Raw genomic sequence first — 25,531 nt, 5'->3', positions numbered from 1 at the left:
ATTTCATACTATCAACTTGACTAACGTAAAGAGATACGTCATGTTGTGACAACTTTGCATTTGAAGGTTCAAAAATATGCTTGGAATCATTAATGGACCCTGCAGATATATTTTTGTACCTACAGCTGTAATTTTTTCTTTACAGGTACACTTATATACGTGCTGAGAAATGCATTGTAGGTTTAAAAGTTTACCTGCAGAAACTTTTATAAAAATGCAGCAGCTGCATTATGAACAAAGACATTATGACCCTTTAAATTTTTTCCCAATAAGCATCTATTATTTGTCGATTAACTAGCAATTAGCATTTGACTAGTAAGCATTTTGCAGTTCGCTTAGCGCACCGGTCTTCCATAGTTTTCACATACTTTGCACTAATTTGATTGTAAACTTGGTATGTATATGATTGATGTATATGGTTTATTTTAATAAAATCTGTAAAAAGATCCTTTGGCGGCAAAGAATGCAATCAAGAAGAATAATGGCAGACTCGGTTTGATATTGAATCTGTTCATGAGAGGTAATGAAATGTGCAACACCTATTACGCCCCATAGCACCGGCTTAAAAGCGGAACTCTATTACACGTGTTGAATGGACTCCATATGATCCCAAAGGACCAGAAAATATATAAAAAAATATATATATAAATATACGTGACAACACTGAATCCAAGTATGGGGAGACTTTTTACTGCCGCCATACGGCACTTAAAGATTGTTGTTGTGATAGTTAATAAAATCTGTAAAAAAAAAAGGTCCATTGAGGACAAAGAATGCAACCAAGACGATTTGGTTGAGTCTGTTCATGAGAGGTAAAAATAAACTGTTTTGAGTAAGCTTTATATGATTAAGAATGTCAACTTTTAAATGTTTCTATTTAGAACTGTTCTCTGCACGAATGTGTGAACACCACGCCGCCTTATCTTATTCTGTCTCAGACATTTGGACGTAACGATTCTGTAACATTACGTATGTATACGTGTTGTCAAATGTTTAGAATTTATAATACCGTCAAAGATAAATTAAGGATAAACAAGGCCGTTGCGCCATGCAGATTGCCAAATGCCAAATGCCAAATAGAATGCTATTTACCTGATGCTTAATGTCAAGTATTGACTGTCAAACAGACACCTTTAATGTTAATAGCCATTGGCCTTCGTTTATGAGATATAGATCATTTACTCATAATGTAAAAGAATTTGACGATTAGCATTTATCATTTGGCAGTCAGCATTAGCTACTCAACATTAAGCATTTGGCACTGAACATTAAGTGTATGGCATAAAATATGTTGGTATGTAACATTTAACATTAAGTATTAGTCATTTAGCATTAAATATTTGATATCTAGTATTTGACCGTTCGCATGGCGCACTGGTCTTCCATAAAACAAAAGCAAAACATCAGCCTAAAGTAGATACACATGAAAATTCAAATATTGCAAGACATGCATAGTCAAAGGCTGTACCTGTCTTGCGGAATATGGATAAAATCCCCCACCCCTGCTCTTCTACACAGATCCCCATCCCGCTCCCCCTAGACAAAATTGCCCTTGTTAGTTAAAATATATATAATTGTCGACGGTATGTAAGCAAGCACTTTCATGTATTGATTTCATACGGCTATTAGAAAACAAAATGCTCCCGACAAGGGATACTTAAAACAGTTTATTCTAAATAATATTTTCTCTATTTTTCAACTAGAACTATAAATCAGTTATCATGCTCAACATCTAAAACACAAGAAATTATAATGAGACATTTAAATGTCTACATTGTGTTTTGTTTTCACGTCATAATCGCCAAAGAGGCTGCGCCCATCAATTTCTTTGCAGCTTTTGATTGCCGCATCTTTTTTCAGTTGTTGTCTAACTTTGAAAATATTCACGGTTTTAGAAATGGCTGAACAGTGTTATTCATAAAATAAGCTGTTGTGGTTTAAGTTGTATGGTAACTGTGATTATGTAGCATTCCCTTTTGAATATTCACCCTTGTTCCACTTTTTCCCTTCAGTCAGCCCCCCCCCCCCCCCACCCCCCGCCCACCCCCACACTTTCTACCCCTTACCCCTTCCTTTCCCCTCTTTCTATATTTTGCATAAAATTTAAATGTACTTGTTGGATTTTTAAAGCAACCTGCCTGTAATATTTTTCCGTTACCGTTTCTTTTTGTTGTGGGCCTACTTTGCAAATGCGTGGCTCTGAGGCTGTGTTTGTAGTGCTCTGTGCTTTCGAGAAATCTACCCTTACCTATTATCTTTACTTCCTCGAACCTAGAAACTGTATTAGGACACTTTTCATATTTGTTCACACATGTGAAGTTACATAGTAGCAAAGTATTTGAAATTATATTTATTATTCTTATTTTACTGGATAAATGTTTAAGAACATCACGTGTTTGTTAATTCAGTTAAATTTTAATGAAATTATTGACGGAACTATGTTATTAGAATATTCTAGTATGTATTTTTATTTTGCCAGCATATGATTTGATTTACTTCAAATTGACAAATAAAAAGCGTTAAACTTCGTATAGTGGCAAAGAGGTGATATAGATGTAAAAAGTACGCGCGCGTGTAGTATTCAGTAACATTACGCACGTAATAACTACACGTGCCCATGTTATATTAAGTTCGTGCACACGTAATAGCTAATTAAATACGTGGACATGCGATGGTAATTTTCCAATTTGGATAATCCGAGTGAAGAAACATTACTGTATAATTCTTTCATAAAGGATCTAAGTACCAGTTATTGCGTGTACACGTATTATTTGTTATATCAAAGAAGTATAAAATACATTTTATAGCTCTTTGGTTATATGTTGCGCACGTATTAATTAATTTTTGCGCGCGTTCGCCGCCGATTACGTATTACGAGCGCACGTGTTAACTATTATGTGCGCTTACAAGCAACTTATTTCAACTGGGCTACCACGAGTTAAAGCTCACTGAACGGCCAACAGGATCAAGGTAAATCAAGGTAAATGTAGTAACTAATAGATATGCACCCAAATGCATAAAACATTTATGCAAAGAGCTATAAAAATAATATTTTATACTTCTTTGATTTATGTCACTTCTGTGACAATATGTCGAAGTGCGTTTTAAACACACGCGCGCAGGTAAAATGCGTGCCTTGAATGAACGCAACTCGGAGACATTTTACCAAACGACCACTCTAGAAAACTTTTAAGGTTTGGTTAATCGAGATGATGAAACTGATGAAACAGAATATATATCTTAAATTTTTCAATGGCTTCGACACATATCATTTGGTATATATTCTGTAATAAGGGTAATTAAATCTATTAAAACAATGTATCCTTAAGTTAGATGGTGTGCATACGATAATGGAATTTCTGTAAGATAGAGTACTACGCGTCTTAACAGTTCGATCCTTTATTCAATTCTGCATAAACAACTCAACAACATGACGTCAATATCTGACGTCCGACGTATACATAAATTGGCGGCAACGTTAACGTTATCACGACATCCTGGGGGCCGCTAAATGATATATTTTGCAAAACACCATGACATAATGATATCTCTAGTGTCTTTTCGTAAAATGAATGCTCAGATAAAGGAAATATCTAAAAATTTACAAAAAAAATCACATTTAATATCCTGCAGAATGCACCAGTCACGGTTTCGTATTAAGGAATAGTACAACTCTAAACATGCTTGAATTAAAATAAACTTCAAATTAGCGTGTCTTTTTAACTGTCACAGTATATTCGCGAATTTATGAAAATGAACCACTTCGCAATAATAACTAACTATGATTAATGAATCTGACATCTCTTCACATTACACTCGTAATGTTTAAGTGTTTCTATAGTTCACACATTCTAGTGGGTATAATTTCACTATTGGTCTGGTTGTAGTTCCGTTCGCAGTTCTAATTGTAGCAGCTCGGGTACGATCGTCTCTTCCGGTAATTAACTGCTCAACAACGCCTAGTTTCCATTGGTTCCGTGGACATTCATCGTGGATTTGTACTACGTCACCCACGGCTATCATCTGTTCATTCGTTCCTGATTTACGGTGAGATTCACGTAATGCTGTTAAGTACTCCATTCTCCACCGTTTCCAGAAATGGTCAAGGAGCTTTGATTGTAATTTTGCCTGTTTTGTAACCGCAGAATGTTCGTCAAATTTGGATGAATTTTCAAAGTCTAAGGTAGTTGTGTTATACGGAAGTGACGTCAGTCTCCGGCCGTAGAGAAGGTGTGACGGTGTTAGTGGGTCCATGTCATCGACACTTGATGACATCTGAGTTAACGGTCTGTCGTTCAGCATGGCTTCGATCTCCGTAACTACCGTTTGAAGTGTTTCCATGGTAACAAGGGAGCATCCTACAACTTTCTTCAGCGCTATTTTTGTGAGACCTATTAGTCGCTCCCACCATCCTCCATACCATGGTGCTCGTTTGGGAATGAATTTCCATTCTGTGCCTTTTCTGCTTAATGTTTCTCTGACTTGAGTTGACTGGAAAATATGTTTCAAGCTTTCTGAAGCACTTGTAAACGTTGTAGCATTGTCTGACATCATGACCCTCGGAACTGATCTCCGGCTTACGAAACGCCTAAAAGCTAGTAGGAATGACTCTTTGGACAGGTCTGGTACAACCTCTAAATGTAAGGCTCGAGAATTGGCACATGTGAATAAACATATATATACTTTTATTACGCTTCCGGAATGGTCTCTTACGTATAACGCACCTGTGTAATCAACTCCAGTCACAGTGAAAGGTGGAGACTCTTCTACTCTTACTTTTGGTAATGGTGGTGGATCTGGCGCTCTATACGGCTTTCCTTGTACTCGTCTGCATATTGTACATTTCCTGAGGATAGATTTTACGCACTGCCTGGTAGCTGGGATCCAGTACTTCTGCCTTAACTGGGTAGCAGTAGCGTTCGTTCCTGCATGTAACTGGTTCTCATGTGTGTCTAGTACAATCAGGCGTGTAAGTGGATGTCTCTTCGGTAACAAATAGGGGAATTTGGTGACGTCGGATAATGGCGCGTTATGTATACGTCCTTCACAACGAATAATACCGCTTTTATCTACGAATAAACGCAATTGTTTGACAAGTGGTAATCTTTTGGTGGTATTGGACTTCAAACTGGACATCTCATCTGGGTAAGTACTTTCTTGGCAACATTTTAGCCACCTTATCTCTGCTCTTTCGATTTCTGCTGTCGTTAATTCATCGGTAAGTTTTGTCTGTGTATTTCGGCAATTGCTTATGAATCGTAATAAGTAGGCAGTTACACGTAACAGTTTGAAGTATTTGCTGTATTTCTCTATGTTGATTACTTGATAGATGCCTTCATTTGTGCTACACTTTATACTGCATACTACGCTCATCTTTGTGGCATCGGAGGGCAACGAGATATCCGAAACTGTCGTCTGCGTTTTTGTTGTCGTCTGCATTTCATTCTCTGTTGGTTTCCAAACAGGCCAGTTGGACTGGTTTTGTATCCATGACGGCCCACTGTTCCATAGGTCGTTCTGTAAGAGCTGGTCAGCAGGAATACCACGAGTTAGAAGGTCTGAAGGATTATCATATGTTGGACAATAGTGCCATGGGTAATTTTTAGTAAGTGTTTGTATTTCTATCACTCTGTTCTGCACGAACCGTTTCAGTGGTTTAGATGTTGATAACCAATGAAGCACAATCTGGCTATCGGACCAGCAGATGACGTCGGAAATGTTCAAGGATTCTTGTACGTGTTGAACTAATCTGGCGCCGACTACTGCGGCCATAAGTTCGAGCTGTGGTAATGTCATGGGTTTCACGGGAGCTACCCGATTTTTCGCGATCACCAATCTGGATCCATCTGCGTTCACTATGTATACTGCTGCTCCATATGATTTGAGACTGGAATCGACAAATACATGGAGAGTACTTTTTGTTCTTGAATTATTTATGGTCTGTTTATGCTTTGACTGCCGTATGTACTGTCTGGAAAACTCTGTATCTGTAACTGTGTTCAGATCTTCAGCCAGCTTGTTCCATTTATCTTGCACCTCTAGTGGTAACGGTACATCCCAATCAAACTTATCTTTCCATAATTGCTGAAGAAGTAATTTTGCCCTTACTGTTACCGGGCTTAACAGACCTAGTGGATCATAAATTCGTGATGAATATCTTAGAATGTCCCTCTTGGTTACAGAGTCTAACTTTGGTATCTTGTGATGTCTGTATGCCATGGAATCTGTTTCCGGTTTCCAGCACATACCTAGTACCTTGGTTACTTCATCTCTATCTATGACTCCTTCTCGTGTGGCGATAGCTTTTAGTTCGGAGTTGTTAGAAGACCACGATCTTAAGTTCATACTGGCACATTTCATCAGATCACGTGCATCACGGAAATAGGTGAGTAGATCTCTTTTTTCTTCAAAACTAGAGAGTATATTGTCAACATATAAATCTCTCTTTATAATCTCGGCTGCTTTGTTTGTTTTGTTCAATTCCAGGTGTTTGAGAATAGTGGCGTTAAGAATGAACGGTGAGCACGTCGCGCCGAACAACACTGCTTTGAATCGGTATGTGCAAAGTTGAGATTTAGGATCACTAGGATCAGTGAGCCACAAAAACCGGGTAACATCCCTGTCTTTTTCTTGTAGTCCCACATGTAGGAAAGCTTTTTCTATGTCAGTGGTTACAGCGTACTTTTTCAATCGAAATCGCATCAATATAGACGTTAATTCATTCAGCACAGGTGCTGTAGACTCCAGGCAGTCGTTCAGGCTAGGTTGACTAGATGACTGTTTACAACTACAGTCATACACGATACGAATAGGAGTGGTAGATGATTCCTTTCGCACAGGGTGGTGGGGAATATAGTGGACTGCATTTGAAGTTTGTGCAACATCGTTAATCTTTTCTATAAATCCCCGTCTCTCTTGCTCTGATATAATTTCACCATATTTCTTTAGCATATCAGGTTCCTGGCTAAGTCTGCGAATCGTGCTCTCAGTTCTTTTCTTTGTGATGTTGTAATTTGTTGGAAGTGGGTCGTGGTCTAATTTCCATGGAAGGGCTGCAGTGTACTTATCGTCTGTAAATTCAATTGACGTCTGCTGATACTGCACCAAGTAATCCGTCTTCTCATGCTCGTCTTTGCACGGAGTGATACCTATGCTCTCGAGCGACCAGAAACGTTCTATAGCGTTTTCATCTCGTGCACGTGTGGTCATAACGTTAAATATGTGGTTCATCTTACTAGTAGTATTGTTGCAGTATGCATTCACAGGTCCCGACAAAAGATATCCGATCTTGGACTTCACTGCAGTTGGTCCACATCCGCGTATAATATGATCTTCAATGACGTCCCAGTAATGGTCAGCTCCTATCAGCAGAGAAATTGTAAATACCTCATCGCCGCTAACCGGATGTGCCAGGTTCAGTCCTCTCAGGTAAGGTAAATGGGACGCTGTGTTGTGTAGACTGGTACTAATAGGTACTGATATAGTAGGCACTATTAATACATTGATCGGTATTCTCTTTTTCTGGTTTGTAATGAGGTACACCGTTGCGGAATCAACATGTTTTAGTTGTTGTTCTTGGTTACCAAACGTTGCTAAGTGTAAGGTTTCTGTACCGGATGTGGATAGTTGCAATTCTTGTGCTAGCGTCTCGGTGATAAATGACTTCTGTGCTCCTTCGTCAAACAGGATATGAGTATCCCTTGTTATGTTACCGGAAGTCACCTTGCTAATGGCTGTTTTCAGTAAAACACCATGGGAAGTTTCTTGGGTAGATGAATGTAGAACTGCCGTTTCCGGTTTTGATGGCTGTACATCCGGAACATTCCCGCCACTGTTGTGTTCTTTACTCTTGTTGTTACATATGCTAGTATGATGTTTCTTTTTACAGACCAGACATCTTCTTTGTGACGTGCAGTTTATGACCCGGTGTTTTCTTAAACAATTAAAGCACAATTGTTTTTCTTTCACTTTCTGCATTCTTAACAGCGCGTATCAGGAAACCTTGTACAGTCAATAGATTTATGTGATTCTTCACAGAATGCACAAATGATATCATTTGATTTATTTTTTCTGTTTGTATTGAAATCTATCTCTGTTTTGTCTTTATTTTGCTTTCTTCTTTGCTTTGATAACGCTCCAGTGTAAAAAGACGATGTCGGTATGAAATCGTTTATTTCCGGTGTATAGCTTTGAATTCCGACTTCAAGTATCCGGACTTCTTTCCTCAGGGCACTCCTAAGTTCTTCTAACTTCCAGTCATTGTCGCCGTGTTCTCGTGCAAGATTTTTTCTGACCTCTTGTGGCATTTTGTCTAAAATTATTGGCACTAACAGGCTTCCGTAACTTTCTTGATTCTGCCCCATTGATTCTAACCCTCGAATGTACGTTTCCATTTTGTCATGGAACGCTTGTAAACTGCTAAGCGTGTTCAATGGCGCCGGTAGTTGTATCAAGGCCTGCATGGTGGTATGTACAATCTTATGCTGTTGTCCGAACCTCTCTCTAAGTAAACTAATGGCTCTCAAATAATTGGAATTTGTTAAGGCAAAACCGTCTATAGTACGTGCTGCAACGCCCTCTAGCTGAGACTGTAAATATGTAAACTTCTGTACGTCTGTGAGATTGGTATTCAGGTGAATGGTTGATTCAAAGGAATCCCAGAAACCTTGCCATTTAAGAATATCACCGTTAAATTTTGGTAGAGACAACTTTGGCAGTCTATGAAATTGAAATGAATTGTTACTTACATTCTGACTGACGAAAGGATGTGCATTTACATTCAACTGTGCTTGTTGAAAACCGGAAGTGCTCTGTGACGATCTGTCAGTTGTGGACTGCGAAAATTCAGAGGAAAATGTCTGCTGCGACTCCACATGAAGAGTTGACTGACCATCAGTGGGGAAAAACTGCGGTTGTTGTACATCTGTACGAATCTGTTTATCTCTAAAGTCACTAAGGTGTCTCATTTTAAGGTCTAAGTCCAACATATACTTTTCGGTTTGTATAATTTCTTCGTTAATTTCTTCGCTGTCCGTAAGATTTGCAATCTTCTCGTTCATTTCTTCCATTTGTTTCACTTTTAACGCGAGTTTTTCAAATATTCCGTTGAAATCGATCAGTGAAATGTTCTCGGCGCTTTTGGCGTCTTCTATTCTCGCTAAATAATAGTCTATAACATTCTTCTGAGCATTTCTCTGTGCTATATGTTTCTGTAAATTCATCTTTGTTGTTTGGTCACGGCACCAGAAAAATGTGCATACGATAATGGAATTTCTGTAAGATAGAGTACTACGCGTCTTAACAGTTCGATCCTTTATTCAATTCTGCATAAACAACTCAACAACATGACGTCAATATCTGACGTCCGACGTATACATAAATTGGCGGCAACGTTAACGTTATCACGACAGATGGTTTAAAAGCAGCCCTTTTTTAGACAACATATTGAGAATATTGAGTACAATCAAGTTAAAATAGCAACTCACCTAATTAGCCTGTTGTTAATCTATAACGATATTTACTCTATTCGGAAATGTATTATCTTTAACTTCCGTGTTGTGTCAAAAGTCGATTTTCCAGAAAAATACCGTTTTATTTATGATCTTAGTCAAAACATCTAGAATTAAACCATGATTCACAGTCTATTTATCATAAATAATACCGGGTAAGTATTGTTTTCTTATAAACGGTGTAGAAAATATGTTACTGCGACAGATTGTGTACCTACGTCATTTCGGATATAATAATTTTTGGATGAATGGATGGAAGCCGTGGTCTTCCAAGATGGAATGGGATTAGCAAATGCAGTTTTGTGGAAGTTGGTAAAACGAGTATGAATGAGACCTTAAACAAATGTTGAGCATAAACAGAGGGTGTGTTACATATAGTGAGTCTAGTCTAACGTGTAACGTAATTATCACTTTCATTTCATTTGTCTGATATTATGTCCAACTCGGCCACATTCGGAAACTGGCTTAATCATAGTGATTCCCAGTCAAACATAAATTGTAAGTTGAAAAATATAAGAAACATGAAAAACTGTTTCATTTGCTGTAGGTAATATATTTATATTTAATTCTTATGTATAGATAAGTGCTTATCTAATAATCTATCTTCAGATTTTGAGTATTACATAGCTAATTCCACATAAAATCTGTAGAAAAAAGCTATAGAGTATATGAATGAGCATACGGCATTTATCACAGTGTAATTTAAATCATGCTCAATTTGTCCACCAAACTTAATCCACGGTGTTCATGAAAGAACAAGCTCACAAGATTAGATATATATACTGGTAGATCTCTCCCCAAACATATTTCGTTTTCAAATGTAATTATGTCTACCCCAGGAGACATATTGTTTTTGCCCTGTCCGTCCGTCCGTCCGTACGTCACACTTCATTTCCGAGCAATAACTGGAGAACCGTTTGACCTAGAACCTTCAAACTTCATAGGGTTGTAGGGCTGCTGGAGTAGACGACCCCTATTGTTTTTGGGGTCACTCCGTCAAAGGTCAAGGTCACAGGGGCCCGAACATTGAAAACCATTTCCGATCAATAACTAGAGAACCACTTGACCCAGAATGTTGAAACTTCATAGGATGATTGTACATGCAAAGTAGATGACCCCTATCTATTTTGGGGTCACTCCATTAAAGGTCAAGGTCACAGGGGCCCGAACATTGAAAACCATTTCCGGTCAGTAACTTGAGAACCACATGACCCAGAATGTTGAAACTTCATAGGATGATTGGTCATGAAGAGTAGATGACCCCAATTGATTTTGGAGTCACTCTGTCAAAGGTCAAGGTCACAGGGGCCTGAACATGGAAAACCATTTCCGATCAATAACTAGAGAACCACTTGACCCAGAATGTTGAAACTTCATAGGATGATTGTACATGCAGAGTAGATGACCCCTATCGATTTTGGGGTCACTCCATTAAAGGTCAAGGTCACAGGGGCCTGAACATTGAAAACCATTTCCGGTCAGTAACTTGAGAACCACTTGACCCAGAATGTTGAAACTTAATAGGATGATTGGTCATGCAGAGTAGATGACCCCTAACGATTTTGGGGTCACTCTGTGAAAGGTCAAGGTCACAGGGGCCTGAACATTGAAAACCATTTCCAGTCAGTAACTTGAGAACCACTTGACCCAGAATGATGAAATTTCATAGGATGATTGGTCATACAGAGTAGATGACCCCTAATGATTTTAGGGTCACTCTGTTAAAGGTCAAGGCCACAGGGGCCTGAACATGGAAAACCATTTCCGATCAATAACTTGAGAACCTCTCGACCCAGAATGTTTAAACTTCATATGATGATTGTTCATGCAGAGTAAATGACCCCTAATGCTTTTGGGGTCAGTCTGTTAAAGGTCAAGGTCACAGGGGCCTGAACATTGATAACCAGTTCCGATCAATAACTTGAGAACCTCTCGACCCAGAATGTTGAAACTTCATAGGATGATTGAACATGCAGAGTAGATGACCCCTATTGTTTTTGGGGTCACTCTGTTAAAGGTCAAGGTCACAGGGGCCTGAACATTGATAACCAGTTCCAATCAATAACTTGAGAACCACTTGACCCAGAATGTTGAAACTTCATAGGATGATTGAACATGCAGAGTAGATGACCCCTATTGATTTTGGGGTCAGTCTATTAAAGGTCAAGGCCACAGTGGCCTGTTCATGTAAAATCATTTTTTGGAAATAACTTGAGAACCACTTGACCTACAATGTTGAAACTTAATAGGATGATTGGACTTGCAGAGTAGATGACCCCTATTTATTTTGAGGTCACTTGATCAAAGGTCAAGGTCACAGAAGCCTGAACAGTGACTTGAGAACCACTAGGCCAAGAGTGTTGAAATTTAGCGGGATGATTGGACATGCCAAGCAGATGATCCCTATTGCAGCCAACCATCAGTGTCTCTTTGACTTTTGCTCCTGACCCCTATTGACTTCTTGCCTATAGGACTTTGCATTGGGGGAGACATGCGCTTTTTTACAAAAGCATTTTCTAGTTTAATTTTAGATCCTTGTAAAAATACAAATAATATTTCATTAATACACTTAGAATCAGCCTGAGTCATTGTGCACCCCATTATGATTGTGCTATCCAGTACCGATACTTGACAGAGAAAGAAATGAACTAACGGTGTGTAATAAAGCTGTGATGTCACCATTGTTGAAAACGAAATTGATAATATAGGTCAGTGGGTGACATTCTTCAGGTGCTGCGAAGTGCTCATGGCATGACATATGGCTTCCCTACTATACAAAAAACATAAAGCATGAATTTACTATTCAATTCTACTAAATATTTTTCATTATGACGTTAAATCGTCATTATGCTAGCAGTCATGTCTGAAAGACTGAAGTACCTCATTAACATTGATTTTGAATAGCCGTTGCTTCTGAATGTGACTCTGTGGAGGGACTGCCAAAGGAGGTAACTAGAGTCACGGACTGGGAACACATGGTCATATTTGGTTTCTTCCAAGTTAAGGCTACAGGCAAGAACATTTTTTAAAGCTGTTAGTTAGGAAACAATGTGTACTGTGCTAGACTATTGGTGCATAATAATTTGTATTTAATTTAATTTGTTCAATTCAGTTGTTGATATTCTCTGTACCAGGTGCTCCGCTTCAGTGACATAAGTGTCTTGTTATGGTACAATAGTACTAAATTATAGGTAATCAAGCAGCACTTCCAGGCTAGTCAGATAATGGCAGAAAGAAAAAATCCTCAATTTTTTCCCAGTTGGAGTGTCATTTTCATGTTTTATGTAAGCCAGTTCATGTTTTTATTTCATTGTGGACCTATATCTGACATTTTGGTAGCATTTTCAAGAAGATTTTTTGCATTTATAGAAATGTAAACAAACCTTATTACACGTGTTCATACCCACATTTTAGCTGTCAGTTTTGAAGATATTCCATAGTGTTGACCAGTCAAATAAAAAGTCTGTCTTATAAGATACATGAACCCTACTTTTCTTGGTGTTTTTTGTGGTTTATAGGTCATTTAAGAACATAAGGCTAGTAATTCTTTTTTTAAATGGCCCTGGCTGTGTGTTACAGCTCTCAGATGATTTTATATAAAACATATATAGCAAATTTATCTACTACAGTATACCCTATTATAGTATAAGTAAGATTACCGGTACTTCTGCATTGGTCAGTGTTTCAGTTTTATTTTACCCAAATGAACATTTGATTTTACGCAGGAAGAAAGAAGAAGATGAAGCAAATATACAATAGTATGATACATATATACCTTAATGTCTTCAACTAAACTGTCTTACTCTTAAAAGTTTCAAACTGCAATCAAAGAAATATCTACATAAATGTACCAGTGTGCTTAACCTTCTTTATTTACTTTAACTGTACATGTATCTGTACTGTAATGGATGTAAAAGCTTTACTGCCTTTTTGAAAAATGTGTCTTTGAATATTTTTTTTCTGTCAAAATTTAGGCCAAATATAAATGTTGAATCATAATGATATAGCTAATAATGTTCCTTTTAACAAAACAGATTCTACCTGTTGAAAAAAATATTTTTAAAAAACACCCTTATTTTTGGCTGAAATTTGCCTTAATCTGATGTAAGATATACAATGGGGTAGGGGTTGGTTATTTCAGATATCTATTTTAAGTAGGCCATGTTTGGTTCGTCTGATATTTTTCTGACTGATATGTATAATAATAAGCTACAATTGAAATAAAAGTTTTCAACATAGCCCTTTATATTATCTAGGCCAATTTTGATGAAACTTCTCAGGGATGTTGCTTGGATGGTCTTCTTTAAAAATTGTTCAAAGAATTGAATTCCATACAGAACTCTGGTTGCCATGGCAGCCGAAAGGAAATTTTTTAAAAAATCTTCTTGTCCAAAACCACAGGTCATAGGGCTTTTATATTTAGCATGTAGCATCATCTAGAGCTCTCTACCAAGATTGTTCAAATTATTCCCCTAGGGTCAAATATGGCCCCTCCCTGGGGGTCATATGGTTTACAAATATTTATATAGGGAAAACTTTGAAAATCTTTTTGTCGAAAACCACAGGGCCTAGGGCTTTGATATTTGGTATGTAGCATCATCCAGTGGTCCTCTACCAAGTTTGTCAAATTATGCCCCTGGGGTGAAAAGAGGCCCCACCCTGGGGTCCCAAATTTTACATAGACTTATATTGGAAAAAGCTTTAAAAACCTTCTGAAATTTGAGGTGTTCTTGAATTAGAGAAACTATGCATGAAATTTGGAAACCTGTGCATGAAATGGAGAAACTGACAATCTGTGTTTTGGATTCTTCTCTTCGATGTTTTTCCACATTTTTTGACAAAAATTCTCCTCCAGAAAATTATTTTTTAATTCTGACATTTTTCAACTGAACTCTTGGCATGTATGTAAATCATGCTGTTTAAAATGCATGACAATGTGCTTTTGAGTAATTTGATTCCAGATCTTAATATATTCATAAATTTACTATTTTAATTACACCTTCTAATATGTGATGATTTTCCCCTTCTAACAGGCTGTGCCTCAATTCCCCCATAGCAAAAATGCTCACAGAAATCTGGCTTGCTTCTGTTTGCAGAACTCTGATCTGCAATTTCTGCTTCAAAATTCTATGAAACGTTTCAGAGTAGTTCCCTCTTTAAAAAAGGTAATGAAAGATGATCAAAATTCAGAAATTATAGGTTTGAATTGATAAGTGTATATAAAAGTTTGTGTTTCTTCAGAAGTAAACTGAATTATATTTGAAAGCAGTGTAAGTTGTAAAAATGAAAGAAGTATGATAATGTATTGCTCTTTCCTTTCAGGCCAATTTGCAATCGAAATTGGGCACTAATGATAAATATGATATTTCTTTTGTAGCTAAAATTCCTAAAGTAGAAAAAAAATAATGTTTTCTTTACTTTTACAGCCAAGACTGTACCAGTGAAATCTTAAACATTTGAAACAGAAGGCAATATGCTAGCTTAATGCATTTATGACCAATTTTTTCTTAAATGTAAAATTTTCATAAAAAAAATATTTTTTTTATACCAATGCCCAATTTAAATGTTGTATGACAAAATTTTCCCAACAGTAAAAGCCCAGCCACATTCCCATATCATTGAAGAGAAAACTGATGATGTACCAGGAATTCTGATTTAATTGTACGCTTTGTCCATTGCCAGCTATTTTTTCTGAATATTTTTTTTTCCCAATACTGGAAATTATTTATGAAGTATATTCATGGTCTTATTTTTTTATACACTTCACTTTTTAAATATGAGCCACACCATGAGAAAACCATCATAGTGCGTTTGCGACCAGCACGGATCCAGACCAGCCTGCGCATCCGCACAGACTGGTCAGGATCCATGCTGTTCACTAACAATTTCTCTAATTGCAATAGGCTTTGAAAGCTGACAGCATGGATCCTGACCAGACTGCGCAGATGCACAGGCTGGTCTGGATCCATGCTGGTTGCAAACGCATTATGTTGGTTTTCTCATGGCACGGCTCATATAAATTTACATGTATTTGATAGTCAGCAACTTCATTTTTACATTGAAATTTAATTCAATTCAATGTAAGGGGAAAATAATGATTAAAGTGGATGGAATTAAACTGTTAATCTTTTGTAGTGCAACCAGATATGATATAATTTTTGTAAGAAGCATGAAATGAATAGTGATTTAATTTGTTTGTTTCTTTCTTTTTTCAGTGATGTGTTTATGGAAAAGCATTGGAAGAGTGTAATACACAAGTCTATATGTGATTATTTCTTTGAAGCACAAACGAAGGTATAGCAACATGTCCTTTCTTGGTTTCCATAGATATTTTATCACAGTATCATTGTCAAGGCTGTTTTCTTTACTGATTGTCAGAACTACAAGAGGTCTTACTTAATAGTTAGATGTTGTAAAGTGTAGAAGAAGAGCAGACATAGTCACTAGTAGTCTAGATGTAACACTGTCTAGACTACAAAACCAGGTGTATTAACTTTGAGCTTCCCACTCCTCAAAATAGAAATTACTAACACTTGGATAGGAGTTTACTATATGGGTGTTTTACACCTTGCATGAAGGAATTGGAGTGTCTTCTGTATCTTGAACTCTCCACCCAACAACATTACTTACAGGTTCAGCAGACATATAATTATCATGAAAATGCCTAGCACTTTCCATATTCGTTTTGTTGATAAATACCGGTATGAGTGGAGCAGTGGTCTAGTGGTTCAGGTGTTGGCCACTCAATCCAGGAGTTGTTGGTTCAAGCCCCACTGAGGTCGGGGTCACGGCCATGACTTCTCATATGACACCAGTACTGGGTTTTCAAGGAAGCAGACTCGAGAGTGGTTCGAATAAGCTATTAGCTTTCATCACAATGAAGCTAAAATAAATTAGTATAAACTAAATACCAGTATGAGAAATATGGTAAAACAAGGATATGCCGGCTTGTTTTGGAAAACAAAAAGCAGTAGAGCAAAAGAATACTATTTTGTAACAATGATTTTACATATGCAAACCATTTCTGTTACAGGCAGGTTCAGTAGCTTATGTTACGTATGCTAACCATTTCTGTTACAGGCAGGTTCAGTAGCTTATGTTACGTATGCTAACCATTTCTGTTACAGGCAGGTTCAGTAGCTTATGTTACGTATGCTAACCATTTCTGTAACAGGCAGGTTCAGTAGATGATGTTACGTATGCTAACCATTTCTGTTACAGGCAGGTTCAGTAGCTTATGTTACGTATGCTAACCATTTCTGTTACAGGCAGGTTCAGTAGCTTATGTTACGTATGCTAACCATTTCTGTTACAGGCAGGTTCAGTAGCTTATGTTACGTATGCTAACCATTTCTGTTACAGGCAGGTTCAGTAGATGATGTTACGTATGCTAACCATTTCTGTTACAGGCAGGTTCAGTAGCTTATGTTACGTATGCTAACCATTTCTGTTACAGGCAGGTTCAGTAGCTTACGTTACGTATGCTAACCATTTCTGTTACAGGCAGGTTCAGTAGCTTATGTTACGTATGCTAACCATTTCTGTTACAGGCAGGTTCAGTAGATGATGTTCCACCTATTATACCAACACCTCATCATTACCTGATCAACATTTACAGAAACCAGCTCTACTATGTTGCTGTTGTTACAACAGAGGGTAAGTGTCTTTAGGGGCCTCCATCACCACGTTATTGGGGTTTCTGGTTATAAATTACTTTCCCCAATCCACTGTGGGTTTCATACCTCAGTTGGGATATAGAATTCCTTCATATGAGTAAACCATATAGCTGGCTTGAGAAATGGTTTTTGGTTCTATTAAAATGCCTACCCATGCCTACTATAATGTCTTGGTTTATACTGGCTAGCGGAGGGACTTCCTACACCTTTGAACTCTGAGAAAACTTACATGTTTTTCAATTCACACTAAGGTTGTAGATTTCTTAGTCTACCTCGATGGAAATGTGATGGCCTTGTACTAGAGGACAAGTCTTAGTATCATTCTGTACTTCTGTATGTTAGCAACATACTGCATAGTCAAAAACAGTTTTAATTTTGGTTAGTTTTGATACCTGTATTTTAGGCACAGTTTTTGTCAGACTATTTTAAGAAAAAATTTTTTAGAGTCATAACTAGTTCAGGTAATTACTTCTGGTAGCTCTTCAGATGTGATTTTATTTTATGTACTATTTTCCATATTTTGCAGTGCCTCCACTGTTTGTGATAGAGTTCCTACATCGTGTGGTGGACACCTTTGAGGACTACTTTCAGGGATGTAGTGAGAGCATTCTCAAGGAGTACTATGTCATTGTGTATGAGGTACATGCTTTTATAAGGTTACTTAACACTATTCCGTACAATACGACAATATATTTGGAAGAGACCTTTTCAAAAAGATATATTGGACAAGCCAGTAGGTGAGTCCAGTATGTGTTTTGGATTGGTAAGAGTCCAAATATATCCCATATTGTACAGAACAAAGTTGAATGATATTTCTATTTTATGTGAATTTTTCAAAACAATCAGATGGTTTTTAAAGGTATACAAAAAACATCTTGTCAAGCATTTATTGATGTTGAGTTTCAAAGCAGATTCTCTCATTGGTCACTGGTTGTTAGTATTTAATAAACACATCGTCCTAACCAAAGTTGCTGCTTTGTACAATAGGGAATATATTGTATCCAGTGCGGAAGTATATTGGATGGTCACATGGTACAAATATTAACTGCTGGCTTGAAACAAAAAAAGAGAATAAATGACTGTGGTATTATTCAGAATCGTAAAAAATTATCATTTGATGATGCATGAGTTACTGTAAGATCATTTAATTTCGTGGGCACGAAATTTTGTGGTTTTGGCCAAAACGGCAATTTCGTGGGGATATGAATTCATGGATTTCAAATTTTGAACTTAAAATGAATGGGAATTTGACTTGTTAGTTGGGATTAAATTTCGTGGATTGACTCAACCACGAAATCCACGAAAATTAGTCCGCCACAAATATTAATGATTTCACAGTAACCAAATGCTTACACAGAAGAATAATACATTTTTGAAAGACACTGAAGATACTTTTATGAAGTTTGACATATGTATTATGAAAGGTTGCAAAAGAGTTGAAATAATGTCAAAATGTGATTACTTTGTATTTAAGCTCCTAGATGAGATGTTAGACAATGGTTTTCCACTCGCTGTGGAATCAAATATTCTCAAGGAATTGATAAAACCTCAAATTTCCTGAGAACAATCACAGATACTATTACTGGAAAAAGAACTTACAGGTTACTCTTTTAAGTCCTAGTTTAACTTTTGTATTCGATACATGTAGATCTTACAGTATACAGGCCAACATTATATATGCAACAGTTTATAAATGTGGACATGTACATGAACTGGTATTTAGCAGATTGTTTTTGAGGACCTCTCGTTAGTGCCTTGGTAGACCCTTTGAGTGTCGTTAATGCAATGTCTACTGTATTTTGAAAAAGTATCAAATTTTTCATAGAGACTACCCTGGCCTTCGTTACATGGGACATCTGTTTATATAGTGAATCTTGAGTGAACATCGTTTGTAATCCTAATCCTGTCCATGTTATACCAGTGCCCTGAAAAGTTTCTGTCTATGTTAATGCTATGCAGGATAAGACAGTCATGCATCTAACAGTCCTGAAATGATTTCTTTGATTCTCGTATTTCTAAAAATTTTTCTATACTTGATGCATATATTTGGGTTGTATAGATTGTTTCTTTCCAGCAGTAGCCTTTTTCATCATATTGTTACACTTAGGAATTCTCTGGGTTCACTTTTTCAAAAATATGTCTGTTTGTTGCAAATTAAATAAAAATGTACCTTTCCACAGGCATTATGATGGGTCTTTAACATAGTTAGTTCCCTCACGGGGGAGACATATTGTTTTTGCCCTGTCCATCTGTTGTCCGTCCATCGTCTGTCACACTTCAATTTCCAATAAAACGGAGAACCATTTTGACTGACTTCAAACTTGTGGGTGGCGGGTTATGGAAGTGGACGACCCTATTGTTTTTGGGTCACTCCATCAAAGGTCAAGTGTACAGGGGCCTGAACATGGAACACATTCCGAATCAATAACTTTGAACCACTTGACCCAGAATGTTAAACTCTAGGGTGATTGGTCATGCAGTGAATGAACTTTATGATTTTGGGGTCACTTGTTTAAAGGTCAAGGTCTCAGGGCTGAACATGGAAAACATTTCAGTCAGTAACTTGAGAACCACTTGACCAGAATGTTTGAAACTTCTTAGGATGATTGGACTGCAGATTGATGACCCTATTGATTTTGGGGTCACTCTTAGTCTATTAATAGGTCAAGGTCGCAGCGGACAGAACATGAAAATCCATTTGGCAATACTTGAGAACCATTTGTCTAGAAAACTTTAAATTTCATGGGTAGGCAGGGTTATGGAGTAGATGACCCCTATGTTTGGGGGCTGAACATGAAACGCTTTCCAATCAATAACTGAGAACCATTTGACCCAGAATGTTGATACTTAATGGATGATTAGTATGCTGAGTGATTGACCCTATGTTTTTGGGGTCACTCATCAAAGGTCAAGGACAGGGCCTGAACATGGAAATCCATTTCGATCAAAACTTGAGAACCACTTGACCAGATGTTAAAATTTGATAGATGATTGGTAATGCAGATGTAGAGCCCTATTGATTTTGGGAGTCACTCTGTTAAAGGTCAAAAATCAGGGGGTTTAGACATGGAAACCTTTCCGATCAATTACTTGAGGAATCATTTGCCAATGTTTGAAACATAGTGGATGATGGACATGCCAAGTGATGATCCTATTGTCAACCATCAGTGTCTCTTTGATTGGTCTGTCCCCTATTGAATTCTTGCTATATGACATGCTTGGGGGGACATGCGCTTTTACAAAGCATCTTGAGTTTTCTTTCATTTTTATTCCTTGTGGATTGCATGCTTTTTTCTGCTAGAGGTAAGAAGTGTCGTTTGCAGAGGTACTAGGTCAATAGCACCTATGCCCACATAAGTCTTGCGGGGCGTTCAGTTGTCTCCATTTTTCCAATTTTTCCAGGATCATTTTTTTTTAGCACAAATAATTTTTTAGAATGTTTTTTGGTATTTTTTCATCTTGTCACTTTGATGCAGTTAAATACATATATCTTAAATAAATAGTCCTACTTGATTTCCACTGCCTAAATTTAAACATAGAACAAACAAGTTTGCATGTGTAAACAGTACTGTGGTGTTTGGTTTACAATGCTACATATGTGTAAGTACACGGAATATGTAATGCCACTGAAAAGCCTGAAAGTTTTTTTTAAGAAAACATTTGTGATTACAGCTGAACATACACAGTTAGTTAATTTATTGTAACAAGTTAAATGTATTTCACTTGAAGATTTTCTAGTCTGAAATCAATATCACATGATAAAATATATAAGCAAAGTTGGACATAGTATATCTTTAATAAAAGTCAGAGTGATGTGGAATACTAATCCTATTTAAGGTAGTGGACCTGCAGTGATACTTGATATTCCTGTTCGGCAATTTGGCATGTAACTTTCTGTAAAAACTGGAAAATACCAAAATTGTATACGGAGAATACATACTTTGCAGATTGACAAGATTGGTTCATTACCTTAACCCTTATCATGCTGGATATGATTGATTCTGCCTTTGCAACCAGTGTGGATCATGATCAGCCTGCACAACTGTGCAGTAAGCACTCCTTTTAACAGTTAATGGTACTGTTCAGACTGAAAGATGAACATGTTCATTATAAAAATTCAGCAGGGTTAGAGTTAAGGTCATCAGCAGTTTACATGTGATTACATACCCTCTTTAGGCAGTTCAGCAGTATTCAGATGTAGTGCTCAACTTGTACACTGGCTTTTTGTAAAAAAACAAGGAGTGCCGATATAGCTCATGGAGAATATGTAATTTGCCGATTGTCATCACAAGTTCGCTACCTTAATAAAGTATTATACAGTGCATGTAAAACAAAGGCAGTATTTGTGAAAACTATAAGTTATTCCATTACAGTGTTGGAGCCACTTTACCAACAGGTCAGCTGTCAAATGTTCCATGGAGACGTACTGGAGTAAAGTATACAAATAATGAGGCATACTTCGATGTCATAGAAGAGATAGATGCTATAATAGACAAGTCGGGAACAACTGTTATAGCAGAAATACAGGGATATGTATGTATTTTAGTAACAGAATCTGTTACAGTAGTTTAATAACTATATTTACTTGCCCATAAGATGAGGTTTTTCTCCTTAAAAATTAGGCCTCAGTTTCACAAAAAAAAACTGAAGTAATTACTTAGTTAAGTCTGTTGTTTTAAAATTGTGCTTTTACTTAAGTTATTGTTATTTAATGTTGATCTTTTCTGTAACAATGTATTTATAGCTAAATTATACTATGGTTAGTAGTATTTGTCTGCGATACTAATTTCAGTCATGCAAATATGATGTTTCTATTTAAGCACAATATAATGAACTTAAGTATTTGCTTGAGTATATTTCTTATTTCTATACTTCGTTTTCTGTAAAATTCATAATTGTTGTGTTTTGATCTATGAAATAGTCATATACAGTACTGATATAGATGAAAAATTCAACATTGAAGACGCATGAAGGGCAAAAACATGCATTTGAAGTATCAGACTTAGCTAAGCAATTACTTAAGTTTGTTCATGATATTGGGGCCAGATCTAATGTGTTACCTCATTTAATAATTGAGTCAGTATTATTGATCTACTGGTACTGATGATAAACTCGGACAGAAAATGAGGTTTTTTACCTGTAACTTTTTTATTTCTGCAAATTGTTATCAATGGTTGGTATCAAAATAAAGCTTAGCTCTTACTGAATAATTGACGTGATTTAAATTTATATTTAATAAGCAAACTCACAAGAAGTGAGGCCCTGAAAGGGGTATGTAAAAGGGGAACTGTACGAACGTTGACTGATAATAAATTCGACCACTTTGTCATTTAAAAAAAAATCTCCATAGTATTATATTGAAACTTTTCCAAAAATGTTGCAACAGTCATTCCCGATCAAGTAATGAAAAGTGACCCATTGTCAGGCCTTCATGTATTGACAGTGAGCATGTGCAAAAAAAACATCCCCTTCCCCAGTATTTTTGGATAAATATTTTTAAAACAGACAAATGTATGTCATTTATTTATACAGATTATTTACCAGTTTTGTTTTTGTTTACACCAGTTGGTGTTGTTAGTGGTTGCTATTAGACGGCATATTCAATTATATAAAAAACCAATTGCAATTGAATAATTTAAAGGTGGTCGACTTTATCATCTGTTCGAATTTATCATCAGTACCAGTAAAGTATTTAAAAAAGAGTCTATAAAATTCTGCCGATTTTGAAGTTAGTAAAGGAACCTGTCAGAAGGATTGTTTTACAGGTGGGCAAAAATGCAGTATATATGATTAGAATAGCCTTTGATTCCGTTTTCATTTCCAGATATCATCTTGTAAAACACAACTAAGAGACTGGACAGCTTTAGGAATCATTAAAATTTGTAGAGAATTTTTTTATTGATTTTGCAGTGGGTCATTCCATGAATTTAACTCCCAGTGAACAAGCAAAATTTCCATTTATTTTTTCTATAAGAATGTGAAATCCACAAAATAACTGTTTTTGACAAGGTCACTGACTTTGAATCACTTGCCCCTAACGGATGTAGTCTCAAAACCTGGCTAGGGAATTATTCATGTGAAGAAGTCATCCAACTGACTTACAGAATGTCAGTGATTCAACCCAGGTGCCTGCCCATGTATTTGAACAATGTTCAGAGGGGCAGCTGGTGTCTTTCTCAACCATCAAAAGCTGGAAGGTCGCCATATGATCCAAACTGTTTTGGTGGGAAGTTAAACACAACAGTGACAAAATATAATTCAAATGAAATTATTCATGGTATCTGCTGTGTCAGTAACAATTGAGCGGCGCCATGAGAAAACCAACATAATGGCTTTGCGACCAGCATGGATCCAGACCAGCCTGCCCATCCGCGCTGTCTGGTCAGGATGCATGCTGTTCGCTTTCAAAGTCTATTGCAATTAGAGAAACTGTTAGCGAACAGCATGGATCCTGACCAGACTGTGCGGATGCGCAGGCTGGTCTGGATCCGTGCTGGTCGCAAAGCCACTATGTTGGTTTTCTCATGGCGCGGCTCAATTATTCTGATGTATTTTTACAAGCATTTGATATGAACACTGCAGTAAGTAATTTTTATTTTGCATTTCAGATTGACTGTTTAGTGAAGCTGTCAGGGATGCCAGATTTGACCTTGACTTTTATTAACCCTCGTCTTCTAGATGATATCAGCTTTCATCCTTGCATCAGATTTAAAAGATGGGAGGTAATGTGAATTAGTGGTATTTTGACTCCTGTTCCAGTTCATAAATGAAATTCTTGAATACTGTTTTGAAATTCTTGACCACTGTTCCAGTTCATAAGTGAAGTAGGAAATACTTTTGAAAACAGTTAGATTTTAGGTCTTTGTGACAAAAGTCCCAGGTGTTCCATTGTCTAATGTAAACACCTCATTGACAGATCTGTTGCTTTAATTTGTTATTCATTTTACCTATAATAGGGAGTTGTCCCCTAGTTAAAAAGACAAAAAATAACCTGATTGTATTTTTATCTAAGGACTTCCTTTAGAACCCATCTGCTTAGCTCAATAGTGAGAGAGCTGATCTATAGATCACAGGGGCATAAGTTTGATCCCCAGGCTTGACGTTTGTTTTCAGTGATGATTTGATAAAAGAACATTGTGTCTGATGTCATTTTGTTGCCCACCTCTGATTCATGTGGAGAAGTTGGCAGTTACTTGCAGAGAGCGTGTTAGTACTGGTACAGAATTCAGGAATGCTAGTATGGCTTACTGACTGAAATACTATTGAAAAATATCTCTTAACCCAAAATATAAACTGTATTGAGCTTAAATACAACTTGAATGAAGAACTTGCTATTTCTATGACTAACTAAGATGTACATGTATCTTGGTTATTTCAGAATGAGAAAATTTTGTCATTTGTACCTCCAGATGGAAACTTCAGACTTCTGTCATACCATATAGGCTCAAACAAGTGGGTACTTTTCATGATATTATATAATCTTGGGATATATTTGAGCCGTGCTATGAGAAAGCCAACATAGTGGCTTTGCGACCAGCATGGATCCAGACCAGTCTGGTCAGAATCCATGCTGTTCACTAACAGTTTCTCCAATTCCAATAGGCTTTAAAAGCGAACAGCATGGATCATGACCAGACTACCCGGATGCGCAGGCTGGTCTGGATCCATGCTGGTTGCAAAGCCACTATGTTGGTTTTCTCATGGCGCGGCTCATTTGTTTAAGGTAGTGGACCCATAATGACAATGGGTAATTTCCGTTTTCCCTGTGATTTTGGCATTCTATGTTTGTTATGAAAATCATTGCTGGTGGAAGAATCCTGAAATTACAAATGAGAATACAAAATTGCCGATTGCTATTATGCGTCCACTCCCTTAAATGATAAAGTTTAGTATGCAAGCAACATAATAATAGCAGTGTGACTTCAGTAAAAATTGGCCTTGTTTGTGTAATATTTTCTTGTCCTTCAGGATCTTAAGTCCTTTAATAGTCTGATTAAGATGAAGTTAGTGTGGGGTGCTGCTCTTTTGATTATCTCTCGGTCAAATGAAGAAAGCTGTTAGTTTGCCTGGTTGCATTCTGTGCTTTCGAAGGATCTTCTCATTTAATTGATAAAATTAGAAGGAGATAAATATAAGTTGCTCAATTTGTATTTCTAACCTTAAGCCTGCTAAGTGATTCTGCCTTTGCGACCTGTGCAGATCAGTATGTGCAGGCTGATCACGGTCTGCACTGTTTGCTATTCAATCAGTAATTTTTCATTTTCAGTGAACACCGCTTTGAATGATAAGTGGTGCTGCCCGAATTGAATGATGGCCTAGGCTTTTTTTTTTTTAGAAATTTAGCAC

General features: G+C 37.0%; 3 protein-coding genes across 3 annotated transcripts in view; 1 reads left to right on the top strand and 2 right to left on the bottom strand.

The window, feature by feature from the left end:
- Positions 1-3,825: 3,825 nt before the first annotated feature.
- Positions 3,826-7,977, bottom strand: LOC123552872 (uncharacterized). The gene has a single exon (XM_045342618.2). The coding sequence runs from the start codon at positions 7,975-7,977 to the stop codon at positions 3,826-3,828; it is 4,152 nt and encodes a 1,383-aa protein (XP_045198553.2).
- A 2-nt stretch (positions 7,978-7,979) lies between these two features.
- Positions 7,980-9,221, bottom strand: LOC128559141 (uncharacterized). Its single transcript, XM_053550319.1, has one exon. The coding sequence runs from the start codon at positions 9,219-9,221 to the stop codon at positions 7,980-7,982; it is 1,242 nt and encodes a 413-aa protein (XP_053406294.1).
- A 308-nt stretch (positions 9,222-9,529) lies between these two features.
- Positions 9,530-25,531, top strand: part of LOC123523115 (AP-3 complex subunit mu-2-like) — a 34,419-nt gene continuing 18,417 nt past the window's right edge. The window contains 9 exon segments of the mRNA XM_053549313.1: positions 9,530-9,664; positions 15,725-15,803; positions 17,060-17,165; positions 17,712-17,824; positions 18,660-18,732; positions 18,735-18,786; positions 21,559-21,718; positions 23,794-23,907; positions 24,564-24,637. Coding sequence (XP_053405288.1) covers positions 9,630-9,664; positions 15,725-15,803; positions 17,060-17,165; positions 17,712-17,824; positions 18,660-18,732; positions 18,735-18,786; positions 21,559-21,718; positions 23,794-23,907; positions 24,564-24,637 — 806 coding nt within the window. The 5' untranslated portion in view covers positions 9,530-9,629.

The sequence above is a fragment of the Mercenaria mercenaria genome, chromosome 8, assembly GCF_021730395.1.
Source record: "Mercenaria mercenaria strain notata chromosome 8, MADL_Memer_1, whole genome shotgun sequence".
Taxonomy (NCBI): domain Eukaryota; kingdom Metazoa; phylum Mollusca; class Bivalvia; order Venerida; family Veneridae; genus Mercenaria; species Mercenaria mercenaria.
This window is presented reverse-complemented; position numbering and strand designations above follow the sequence as displayed.